This window comes from Choristoneura fumiferana, chromosome 25 (assembly GCF_025370935.1).
Source record: "Choristoneura fumiferana chromosome 25, NRCan_CFum_1, whole genome shotgun sequence".
Lineage (NCBI taxonomy): Eukaryota > Metazoa > Arthropoda > Insecta > Lepidoptera > Tortricidae > Choristoneura > Choristoneura fumiferana.
The window spans coordinates 11,339,226-11,352,418 of record NC_133496.1 but is presented as its reverse complement, the minus strand read 5'-3'; the positions used below and the strand labels follow the sequence as shown (position 1 = coordinate 11,352,418).

Below are 13,193 nucleotides of genomic sequence, written 5' to 3'. Positions count from 1 at the left end.
CGAGGACCCTATACCCCATTAGTGTCTAGATGAAGGAAGTCTCAAATAGGATTTTGAGGCGTAAATATTCAGCAGTGGACGTCTTTCGGCTGAAGATAATATCTTTTCCACCTTACCTATTTCCACAAATATTTACAAAAGACCTAAACATGTACCAGTGCAGAACACTTACATCTAACAAGCATTCTTTGTTTACAGCAACTCGGTAGCGACGTGCTCGGTTTCCAGACGCTTCTGGACTACCAAATCAACCAATACGTGGACAGCAATGGCGACCGCATCTTTGGAGATGCACCTGACAGCATGAGAGCCATTGTCTGTTGGAAGACTGTAGAGTAGAGTAACAAAACAACCAGTAAGATAAGAGCTGTAGTTCTCCTACTAAGTATAGTTAAGTTATTTTATTTCACGTTATAACCCCAAGGGCTCCCAGTCTTTTTAAACTGCGACCGTCTTTAATTCGCGACGCCTTTTACAAGACAATATCTTCTTGTTTTTTAGCTCTAGATGCTATGCAGGTGACCTAAGTGTAGTTTCACGACGCCCCTTGGATAGTGCCGTGAAGCCCTAAGTCATTGTGATCCGGGACTCATACGATACACCAATAAAAACAATTAAGAGACCAATGTAACCCAGTATTTCGCTTATAGAGTTTCAACTTTGCAAGGAAATTATATTGGTAGAGCAGTAATTTAAGCGTTGGCAGGAGACTGTTAAGTGTTAATTGTATTTTTTTTTATTGGTTCTACTATAATTTGATCGACTCATATATTACGGAAGTATAATTAATTAATTTAACCAATAAAGTATCGGAAGTTTTTCTTCAAACACTTCATAGCGGTATTTTTTGGTTTAGGCAATTTTTTGTATATAAATCCCATACACTCACTTCATTTTAAGTATAAAGTTGTTTCATTAAATCTCCATCATTAAACTGTTTCAAAAATAACTAAATTAATATTGTTTTCACTTCTCATGCTCTTAAAATGTTACTTTAGTCTTTGCATATCGGGACTAAAGCTCCTTTTTATTCTCTAGGGATTAAAGTTTTTTTTTTTAATTTACGTTGGAAACCTCTAAACAGCCAACACGGTGTTTGTGAATAGCTGATTTTTAGGGCGTGGAAATAGCCTTAAAATGAGAACTGTGCAAAAATATAAAAAAATACACGATTTAATTTCGTGAAACAATTATGATTACGAATATGAGTCTATTCAATTATATTTAGGATTAATTCATTTTATTATGCATAGTCCAATTAGTTTTAAAATAGTTTTCAATTTTGAAACTGTTGGCTAAATATGCAAGCTTTTAAAGGTCACTTCATAATCATAAACAATAAAAGAAAAGAAAAAACCGCGCAACAATTTTTTTTTGCTATTTGAATTTTAAACCGGTGGCCTATCCATTAGTAGAGCGTACGTTTTTGAAAAAGTAGGTAATATTGTAATTTTGAACAGAACATTGTTTTTTTTCCTCACATTCAAAGTGAAAAGTAGTGTTTAACGCGAGACTAAACAACCATAATGCCACTCGAACTCTCGCTCTGCTCGGGTGGCTAAACATCTCGTGTCATTATGGCTTGTTTTAGTCCCTTGTTGAACAATCTACTATTAGTTATAGAATTTTGTGATACAGTCGCCATCAGATTTTTCGGAACGGCCAAGGTGATCAATCAATCGATACTTGAACTCTAAAATACCTTAATAATTATGATAGAGAGTGCATGTGCCGATATTTTTGACCACCTTGTCCGCTCTGATTTATCATGGCGACGTAAATACCTACTATATTTGTTAAATTTAGGTAAGTGTTCTATTGTTAGTTTAAGTCATTGTTTAAATATAGTAACAAAATCCTTTAGATCTTAGATGTTTAAAAACGCATTATTACTTGCCACGAGAAGAAGAAAAATGTAGCCCTAAGAAAGAGCTTACTGGGGGCATAGCAACATTATAATTATTATATATACAATTATATAAAACAAATTCGTTTTAGTTCCACCATTTATAGCTCAAAATGGGCTGGAAAGATTTTTATAATATTTGCTTCTTTGGAATTGAAAACTCCCAAAAAATGTTTTGATTTGGTCATACATTTTTGAATAGCAAGTTTTTTTTATCTCAAGAACGAATCAGCTAGCAACTAATAAAACCAAAACCCATAAAGCTCACACACAATCAACACTACAAATATTTTTGTATGTAAGTATAGTCATAGGCACACATAAAACTATCATAGTACATAATTGTATTGTATACACGTCGTATAGCTATTTTTCTTGATTTCCGTGAACTTCCATAGATGGATTAATTCATTGACAGAAACAACTTGGCAATTAAATTTTTGCCGAAATAAATTTTTCATGTATTGTGGAATTGTATCCATTTTTATAGAAGAGCTATAAATTGGTTAGAACATTCTAACTATAATTTTTACTTTTTAGTTATAAGCTTTTTCGGAAAATACAGGTAAAATTGCGTGACATTGTAAAAACCTGTGCCATTGTTAATGACAGTATTTTTTTACTTATCAAGGAGCAATGATATCATATTCTATCATACATATATTTTTACCTACCTATTTACTCACGCTTGCCTTGTACTGCGAATTTCAAAATTCGAATTTCGTATCAGTTGTCCAACTCACGCTAATAGTATTTAACAGGAGAGTGAGAGGGATGATATGACACGAACTTCGAATTTCGGAGTAGTCACAAATGAAATCGTGAGATGGCATGTTTTTATTGATGCAAAGCATATTGATTTCAAAATGTTATATTGTATTACGTTCATTGGCACGGGTTTAATTGGCTTGCCATAATGTTTTAAAAAATGTAATAAGTTTCCACTTAGATTAATGATTATTAGCGATTTGGGCGTTAAAAGAAATGCTTTACTAATTAGGTGAGAATAAGCCGATTTGCGTTAAAGGAAGTGAGAATGAGTAACCTCGAATCTTTGCTAAAAAGTCAGTGTTATGTAATAAGTACTAATATTTTGCTGACGTTAAGTTAGCTTAGAAAGCATTTTGCTGAATGTAAAGCGGGCTGATTCTACTGAAATTAAACTGAACCACAACCCTTTTATATTCTTCTTCCGCTACCTCTCGTGCTCGCCTCTTGTATGACACCAACTTATATTTTATGTGATCATTCAAAACCTGCCCCGACTATGGTTTTTGACAGGCCAAATATCGCTAGATGGCGTTAGCATCGTGAGGTCCGTTTCACGTTACAGTCTTGCTTGCGATTGGCTCATTTACCTAATTCTTTAACCAAACGTGACACATTATGTCAAATAAGCCTTGCGATACTAGCGCCAAACTAGCCTGTCACAGAGGCTACTACGAAATTCGAAAATCGAAGTTTGTATCGTACAGTCCCGCAGACGCTAATATTATTTAATATGAGAGAGAGGGATGGTACGATACGAACTTCGGTTTTCGAATTTCGTAGTACTTAGCCCTTCAGAAACCTTAACTATTGTTTGATTAAAGTGAGGTAGAGAAAATAGGTACAGTTACCTGCATTAATATCTCTGCCACAGCAGAGCGTGCTCAAAGACCATCCTACGCCGGCCTAATAGAGTCGTCAGATATTTATGCACGCTTTATTGTGTCAGATATTGGTGCTGGTGACTGTACCAGTGTACCTACAAGAACTGAAGAACATTATACGGTAATTTTACAATAAAGTTAGGTGTCGAAATAATCTTTGGAACGATAACAGCGAAGTTAGACAACCCAATCACAGAAAAAACTATGAAATATGTGAAAGTGTAGTAAGTAAAAAATAATTTATTGTATTATTTATAGAAATATTGCTAGATCTCTCTAGTTGAGCAGTTGTGATAAATAACATGTAAGTAGAAAAGCAGTTAGTCTGTTTAATAACTAAATGTTACATGTAATAAAATGAATATTGTACGAACTTGTTTTATTTCCTACAGCCTTTTTCAAACAGCCTTACTTTTTATGTGCTAGCAATTTTTTTTGGTGCCTCTTATGGTGCCCCCCAAGACGTGATGCTCTAAGCAATTGCTTAATTTGCTTATGGGTTAATCCGGCACTGGTTTTGCACGAAATTTGAATGTAGATAGCTGGATGTCTGGAAAAGTCAATATCAAGTAATAATAGCGAACGACTCAGAGACGTGGATATTTTTAATTGTACTTGTGCATTTCTGAAAAATAGCGTTCAAATAGACCTAAGAGAGTACATCGCAGGTTAACACTCACAATAGTGATAAGGATAGGTACTTACCTATAATAAAGCTATTTTGTGTGTCTGTCACGTTTTCTTATAAGACTCATTAAGGGAACTATAGGTCTGTTTAAATTTCTTTGTCTTCAATTTCATGTTTATATATGACTGTTTGTTTCTCAATAAATAAATAAAAAAAGCCATTGTCTGCTCCTCTTCAAATTTCAAAAACATAATCGTTGTGTGTAAAGACAAGAAATTTTGCACGAGTTTGTGCCATAGAGGTGGGTATTACAACGAAAATGAAGATCATCAACGTAATTTTGGGAATTTCCATAGAAATTTTGTAGAATCCCAGTATTTAAATTCAACTGCCAGTGCCCCTAGTACAAGTTTTCGTTTACAAAATACGTCTCGATCGCGTTCGCGTTAAAATCTCAATTTATATGGAAACACGAACAGCGCCTCTAGCGGAACGTTTGCGATGGTCGTGTTTCCATACAAATTGAGATTTTAACGCGAACGCGATCGAGACGTATTTTGTAACCGAAAACATACACTAGGGGCACAGATAAAGTGGTGTAAGTAGGTGAGCAAAGCTGCGGGCAAGAGGTACATAAAAATAAAAATACTTATTTGACTAGACAGATATGTTTATTTGTGTGACTAGGAAGTTATTGCTTACACTTATCTCTACATAAGTTGCCTACCAATTCTCTACTTTTCTCAAAAATGTCGTCGCACTAAAAATGTTGAGTAAGTACGGCTGGTTTAACCTTTTCGCCGCCACGTCAAATACAAAAGACATCACTCATACGCCATTGTCTACATTGCAATTTCTGGAATTGAACCTTAACATAATTAAACGAAGGTTGCTTTTGCATTGAAGTTATAGACATATATATAGGTCGTTGCCATGGTACCGGCGGTGCACATATGAGTCGTTGGCGTGGAAAAGGTTAAACTATAGAAATTTCCAGGTCTAGGCAATAATGTTCAGTCGAAGAAACAGAATCACGTATCTGAAGAAACCTTTGTGGTACTAATTTCATGTTAACCATACATCTCCCAAAGGAATTATAGCGAATTTGATTATGAAAAGGTTCCCTGGTACGAGATTCAGTTTCCTCGGCTGCTTCTATTAAACGAGAGTTGGGATGTAAGTTCCTTAGTAAATAACCGACACTTTTTACTGCTTTAGGGGCTGTTTCACCACCCATTGATTAATTTTAATTGACAGATAAATGTGATGCCGTCTCCGCCTATTCGAACAAAACAAACAGAGACGGCATCACATTTATCCGTCAAATAAATTAAATCAATGGATAGTGAAATAGCGGGCTAGTCTATCCGTAAATATCATATTAAGTAGGTACTTATACTTACCCAGTACGTAGGGCTTTCAATGTCGTTATTATAATCAAAAAATGTTGACAGACCAAGTAATTCTATAGTTTAAATACTTACGGCACATAAGTACATAATTAATTAACCAGTGAATTATTATTATTGTATTATTGACTAGATGGCGCTAGAACTCGCTACACATTATTATCAAAACAAAATAATGCACACATCTAATAATTTTTCATGATTGTGTCATGGAAAAAAACTTGTAAGCTCGACTACGAGTACGTAGTTCTAATCTAATCGTAAGTGAAGGTTTTTGCAAAATTTTAAGCATTTTAACAGGAGTTTACCTAACACTGAAGAGTGGCCGTCCATTAAATGACAGAAAGTGTGTCCTGTGTTTGTAAATAAGAAAGTGTGTGTGTTTGTATATTTGTCCGACTTTCACGTCGAAACGGAGCGACGCATCGATGTGATTTTTGGCATAGAGATAGTTTATGGGCCAGAGAGTGACTAGAGAGAGTGCCTAATTTTTATCCTTTCCACTTTTGCTTTTCCCGTAATGTTGTCAAGGCTTGCCTAACAAAACCATGTTTTGACTGGCGGCTCGCCTTCGCAAACCTCATGTCAAATACCATACTTACCCAAATCCGGTACATCAATGTCATCCAAATTCTTCATAGACACATATCCGTCCGGTTTGATAGGAACGTAGTCGTCAGCACCGTCTTTCAGATCAACGATCGGGTCTTTCAGATTGTCAAAGATTGAATTAGCTATGTTCGCTTCGTTTAGTAATTTAAGTGAGTCTTCTAACGCTAGATGGCGGTGTTCGGGCGTGTGGCCGGAGGTTGAAGGGGTTTTGTCGGCCGCAGATTTTCGGTGGTGGAGCGAGTTGGTCGCGGAGCCGAGGTAGGGCGGCGGTTGCGGACGGTTGTAGTTGGCTGCGAGGTTGGTGGTTGATTTCGGGCTGTACGGGCGGGCTAGGCTGTTGTTGGGGCTGGAAAAGAGTTGTTCAATTTTTAGTTTTACGATACGGTATACATTATTATAGTTACACAATGCCGTACCTAATTCTTTTGCTGTTGTTAAGTGATCGTTCTCTCAAATACGCGAACGACTATCCCGAATCCCGATTATCTAGTCCAACATCTAACATCTAGGGTAGCATGGTGAACGGTCGCCTTGCTGTGAAGATGACTTCCGGTTGAGTTCGAAACGCGTCACTGTAGTGTGGTGATGGTGATAGATGGACTTGTGTGTGTTCTTACAGTGTGGACGTGGAGGAACTGCATAAACACGCATTTCTTGCATAAACGTAGCTATCATAAGGTCGAGGGTGAGCAAAATAATAGTTTATAGTTCACTTTTTATTTACCTGACACCGACGCTCCTGTTGCTAGTGTTGTCAGCCTGGGTTTGCTCGGTGTTGCCAGTGCCGTAGCGACATAGTTCCACTTTGCCGGATTTGTGCCCTCTGGAATATATATTTACCTTTATTGAATGAATAAGAATTATGTATCAATTATAAATCAAAAGTAATGAAGTATTCAAAAATGTAAGAGATATACATTTGCAGGTGGTAGGACCTTGTGCAAGGCCCGCCCAGATTGCTACCACCATCTTGCTCGCTAATCCTGCCGTGAAGCAGCAGTGCTTGCACTGTTGTGTTTCGGCGTGGAGAGTAAGACAGCGGGTGAAATTACTGGCACTTGAGGTATCCCATCTTAGGCCTCTAGGTTGGCAACGCATCTGCAATACCCCTGGTGTTGCAGATGTTTATGGGCGGTGGTGATCTTTTACCATCAGGAGACCCACTTGCTCGTATGCCATCCAGTCGAATAAAAAAAAATACATAATGCAAATTATACATGTATAGGTGGGGACGTAAGTCGACGGTCAAAATATCGAAATTAGGTTAGGTTAGATTAGGTTCGATATTTCAATTTTCGGTACACAAGGAATCCCAAATATTGAATTTGGACAGGTTAGTGAGGTTAATAAATAGATATTGAATTTATTATAACATTTCATGCATATTTCCCGCGGGATAGCGACAAACGAATTGGCAGACGAAGTCACGGGCAAAAGCTATAGTTATTAAAAAGTAACCATTAGAGTAAATTTCACAGCTAATTCAAGCAATGTAACATTCTATGCTTTGAGAATGTCACTATAACTTTTTCTGTGCAAGGGTTCCAAGTGAGTCACAACTCAGTGCAGTACCTATTATAGGGATCTAGATGTCATTTTAGGCTTGTTAGTAATTGCACACATGTAAATTATGTATCTAATGTTTCGAACCTCCTTCGTCTGTAATCAGTACAGATATGGAAGATTGTTTCTAAAAAGTATTCAGAATCACGGTCACGCCTGAAAAAATAAATAAAACACGGTTCACTTCAAATTGACAGAAAAAACAATAAAAGTAGGTAATTAAAATAATGCAAAAACAAGTGATAGTAAAATAAATTTTTCAAGAACAACAGAAACATACATTGTATTCTGTCTTTGTTGTAGTTATACATAGCTAATTCTCGATAGTTCATGCATCGTGATTCTCTGGATATAAAACGCAGAAAAAAAGAATAAATTCTGCGGTACTGCTATCGAATCGAGTTGTTCCGAGATCATTATAGTAACTGTGCTGCCATCTATCCTTAGATTAAATTAAACAGAGCTTTCGTAAAGCCCAGTTTAGACTAGTAAGAAAAATCGTGGAAGTTAGATTACATCACATTGCGAGGCCGTAAAACCAACGATTCTGAATTGGTAAATGGAGCGCGGCAATGTAATGCAACTTGCACGATTTTTCTCGCAGGTCTAACTAAACTGAGCTTTTAAACAAGATACTTCCCATTGAGGTCGCATTGACGAAAATGATGAACGATCAAAGTAAGTTGTGTCGCTCCCCATATTGCCAACAGATGGCAGCGTATGTGCTACAACACGACGATTATTTTTAAGTATTTGTTGTAAGATCCCACACTAAAAGTCTGCACCTATTTGGTATTTGATCGTAATGTAACTTCAATGAAAGATTACACATAATGAAATCTGTAGCTACTAATACTCACATAGCAGCCAGCAGCATAGTAGGAGCACACCACAGTGTCAGCGCAGCACTGCCAAGTGCCAACAACACACGGCGCCCGCACAGACCATGCTGCGTGAGAGAAGCTGTGGAAAGCTTTGACCTTACTTGTTGTATTTGTAGCTATGGATACCTACTTACGTGGCAGCATAATGGAAGCACACCACAGCAGTCAGTGCAGCCACTGTCAACAACAGCAGCAGTAGCGTCTGCCGTAGCCTTTCGCTGGCGCAAACTATGCTGCGTGACAGACGCTCCAGGAAGCCTTGACCTTACTTGATGTATTTGTAGCTATGGATACTTACATGGCAGCATAATGGAAGCACACGACAGCAGTCAGTGCAGCCACTGCCAATAGCAGCAGCAGCAGCGGGGCTGCCGCAGCAGCAGCCAGCTGTCTGCCGTAACCCCTCGCAGGCAGCGACCGCCGCGCCGGCGCAGACCACGCCGCGTGAGGCACGGTGCGGGAAGCTTTGACCTTGCTTGAAGGTATGGTGGTCAAGTATTCGATATGCTCGGTAGAACGATCGCGGTAGACTGTGTTGTACTAGAAAGCAACAAGTAAAGGAGTTAAAATTGTTTTTTTTGCTGTTTTCGTTTTTTATTAATTTTTATATAAAGTTGTTATGTTGTACAAGTATATCTAGGTACCATCGGCCAAATACGTGGTCTACCACCCGAACGTTGACAATCGTTTGCATGTCAAAAAACAATAATGCCAATAGACGTGTCTGTCAACTTGAAAGTTCGACTTTAGCGACATATTCGTTTGATAGGAACTTGTTTAAAAATTGATTGACCACTTATTTGGCTGATGGTACTATAAGATATCGATATCGTCCGACTTCTGTGTCCTAGACACATGTCCTTTATTCAGGAATTGAGTACCTAACTATTGAGTTCATTGAGTTTAATTCATGACAATGAAAGGCTACGATTGGCAACTTTACTTACAGATATCGCGCGAGTTGAATGCAGTCGGGGCCTGAGGTGAAGAGTGGAGCCTCTCCCCCCGCTATCCACACGCCTCGCCTCAGTCGTCTCACGCCTTTAGTTTAGTGCTGTCCTTGATAGTGTAAAACTCATGTTGCACCCCGTATTATTTTTTTTTAATGATGACTGATCCGAGACCATCTTAGCTCTCGTTCTTCGTTTACGTTTTTTTTTGTTGACGGTTTAAGAGAGTTACATACATCGTGTTGAGTCACGTTGCGACCACGATGGGTGAAACAAATAAAAAGTTAGGTGCTAAGTCCTGGTTATATACATAAGTAATTATGTGTTTAAAGCGCGAAAGTAAAAAAAAATGTGAAATTTAAAATAAAAATTATTAAAAAAAATTATCAACATATCATAAATTCGTCATCTTTAATTCTAATAAGGTCGCAACACTATCGCATTCCTGAGCTCTGCATTCAACTCGCGCGCTATCTGTAGAACAATAATGAATAAAGTAAACGTCTCACCAGTTCAAAGTTACACCAGTCCAGTGTTAAACCAGCTTCCCTGAAGAGTCTCTCCACCGTAGTCCTCTTGTACTCTCGCGGACAGCTGGTCAGCTTGGATAAGGGCCGAACTTCTTCTCGAAGGTTCTTCAGCTCTGTAGAGAAAGGCTTGCTGCTTCCTAAGCGAACGACTAACCTGCAATATGAGATAAAAAAAAAACAAATGTATGACAATCCAGGAGTGTAGTAGTCATCAATAAAATGTTTTTTGAATCGGTTCAGTAGTAGCAGATTTTTTCCAAGTTAAAATACATACAAACAAAATTTACCTTTATACACAAAATTAATATATAAATTACCCCTCTCCATCGCTAGGTTTTAGCGGCAAGCGAGCTCCCAAGTCGATAGCCGAGGCGAGAAAGGTCGCATACATGTCGTGGCTGCTCTCGAGCCACAGTTTACTTCGAAATATATCTTTCAAACGCGTCATCCTGCAAAAATGATGATTATTTTAAGTCATCATTATCATATCAGCCGTGCGACGTCCACTGTTGGACATAAGCCTCCCCTATGGACCTCCAATTGCTTCAATGAGGGCTATCGTTTTTTGTCTCTAGATGGCGCCACTGTTGCGTGAGGTTTTTAAGTGTGGCTTTCAAAGTCTATTATAACGGGCGTGAAAACAAACTTTAGATTAAAATCATATTTAATACACCTTAAAACCGTTCCATACAAATATCGAGCAACCACAGTGTTGCGTAGTCCCGTTTTGTTCGGAAAAAAGGGAGGACAAAAGTTTCCGAAAGACAAAACTATCTCAAAACACAGACATTCATTGCCTCGTAACGCATAATTGCCATGATTAATATCAGGTAATGCAAAATATTCACAAAATTATTCTAATTATAAATAAACCCGCGTAGATCACCAAAAAAATGTGATTTGACATTTCGGAGACTTCACATAAAGTACTCTGTGGACTTCACGCTACACTAGCGCCTCTAGCGGCGAATTCATACGCGATAGCCCTCATTGGAAGCGGCCTGCATTCACCTTGAACCCGCGGCTTCAGGTCATCCGTCGCATCTCATCCATTATTTAAAAATACCATTTACAAAAAATTACACTCAGCAAAACGGCAATTTACAGTTGTCTGTTGCACTATACTAGATATTAAGTCTGTAAAACAACAAAGAGGGTTTCTGTGTGACAGGCTAGTTGGCGCCAGTAGGTACCTATGCGAGGTTCCTTTGACAACTTTGTCATTTGTGTCACGTTTGCGATTGGTTGAATAACTAAATGAGCTAATCACAAGTAAGCAAGGAAATGAAACTTCAAAGAGACCGACCTCGCGATACTGTTAGTTAAGTTTTATGTCGCGCAAGCTAGATGGCGCTGTAGTCAATACCTGTGCTCATCAAGCAAGTCTTCAACATTTAGATTGTCTATCTTCAGCTCGACTTCATGACGAGCCATCATCTCCCGTCGGTGAACCTTCAGTGTCAGCAACACGCGACGAGTTTCGTAGTCCTGACGGTTGAGACCTATAACTTCCAACTGTAAAATAATGGGAGCGGGCTTTAAAGTCAGATCTGTTCTTACAACAAAATCTCTGTCGCGTAAATTTAATATAGGTACCTAAATTGTATTAAAACAAGTTTCATATTGATGTTATGCTTCGTTTCCAAAGCCAATTTATACAGTTTTAAAGTCCAATGTAGTTTTCTCATTAATAGTTTAAAATAGGAACAGGAGAATGATTTAAGAAAAATAATTTCCAGCCAAGGTCAGTTGGCCAATAGGAATTTCTCATTTCTGTTTACATTGGCCAACCTTGATACCAACATTGGGCTAAAAATACAGATTATAAACATACGGTGATTGGCGACTTGGTGCCTCTTGGTGGGGTTCCGAAAATAAACCCGGAGTGATGTCGTCCACTGTAAATATATCGAAGCCACGACGGCAACTCCGGCTTGCCCAGTAAAGCTGCATGGAATCTGTACTGCTGGTCGAATTCTATGAAAAAAATAAATTTAGTGACCATAAAATAAAATACCTAAATATTTGAAACTGGCTGGAAACAGTGGCAACGTCAACCACTAAGAAATGAAAACTAAATATTTTAAACATAAGAAATTGATGTTAGATAATGATCTTTATGGCAATCATTATAAGGTTGATAATAGTGACAATGCAATTTACAATAGTTCTTAAACAACACTTCACAAAGGTTACCAACCTTGGTAAGTCCAGTTAAATAAATTAGGGCTGATTGGTATTGCAAACATTTCAGTTTCGACCGCATTGTGAACGTGGCCGGATGTTATAACTGTCAACAGGCCCAACAGGAACACCTGTGCCTTCATATTGTTCTGAAAAAGAAATATGTACATTGTAAAAAAAAAAACATTGACAGCTTGTTTAAAAAATATAAAGGCCCCGCCCAAACTGTAGTTATAAATTAAACTGTCAGAGATGCGACTTTACCTCATTCATGGCCGAATGGGCACGTGCGATGAAAAAACCCGACCTAATTCACGAGAATAGAAACAAAGCAATCGATTTCCATTTTGCTGTTTACAGGCGGTGCACTGAATACAGATCGCACATGTGCAGAAGGAAAGGAACGAGTCAGGGAGGGATTTGCGGATGATGAAAATTATATTCTGTCCTGCTCGCACTTATTTGTAATAAAATGTTTTTGACAAATATTTCAAAATTATTTTTTCTGTTTAGTAACTAATGCGTGCAGTACCTAATAAATTAAATTCTGATTGGTTCTCAACATGTTGCTATTGATTGAATACCTATAGGTATTGTACTAACAATAAATTTAGTTGCTCGTGACATAAATGACACAACAAAATAAAGCGCTTACCCACGTCATAAGCCTATTTATTTTCTTCCCGGTTTAACATCTTTTTATAATAATTACGTTAACGACAAAAATAAGCAAGTACGTCCCTGAAAACGGGGCGGTGACGTAAAACAAGACTTTGACGTCATTGGTTACAATCCTGACAAATCGAAGTGGTTTCGGCTACGTTCCGTTTCACTCTCCACAGTTTACCATTTTCGGAATATCAAAAAACTGATAA

General features: G+C 37.9%; 2 protein-coding genes across 4 annotated transcripts in view; one reads left to right on the top strand and one right to left on the bottom strand.

The window, feature by feature from the left end:
- Positions 1-3,927, top strand: part of e (nonribosomal peptide synthetase ebony) — a 64,071-nt gene extending 60,144 nt beyond the window's left edge. The window contains exon 17 of the mRNA XM_074107276.1: positions 199-3,927. Coding sequence (XP_073963377.1) covers positions 199-339 — 141 coding nt within the window. The 3' untranslated portion in view covers positions 340-3,927. The remainder of the gene's footprint in view (positions 1-198) is intronic.
- Positions 3,928-5,960: 2,033 nt separating this feature from the next.
- On the bottom strand, positions 5,961-13,079 carry Scgalpha (sarcoglycan alpha). Of its 3 annotated transcripts, none has more exons than XM_074107278.1 (10): positions 12,974-13,079; positions 12,335-12,467; positions 11,969-12,111; positions 11,501-11,649; positions 10,452-10,583; positions 10,114-10,288; positions 8,953-9,194; positions 7,858-7,926; positions 6,932-7,030; positions 5,961-6,553 (listed from the first exon to the last, which is right to left on the bottom strand). In XM_074107278.1, the coding sequence occupies exons 1-10, from the start codon at positions 12,980-12,982 to the stop codon at positions 6,181-6,183; spliced, it is 1,524 nt and encodes a 507-aa protein (XP_073963379.1). In that variant the 5' UTR covers positions 12,983-13,079; the 3' UTR covers positions 5,961-6,180. The 3 variants fall into 3 exon arrangements, with proteins under 3 accessions (XP_073963379.1, XP_073963378.1, XP_073963380.1); XM_074107277.1 differs by lacking the exon at positions 12,974-13,079 and adding an exon at positions 12,583-12,693; XM_074107279.1 differs by lacking the exons at positions 7,858-7,926; positions 12,974-13,079 and adding an exon at positions 12,583-12,692.
- Positions 13,080-13,193: the final 114 nt, after the last annotated feature.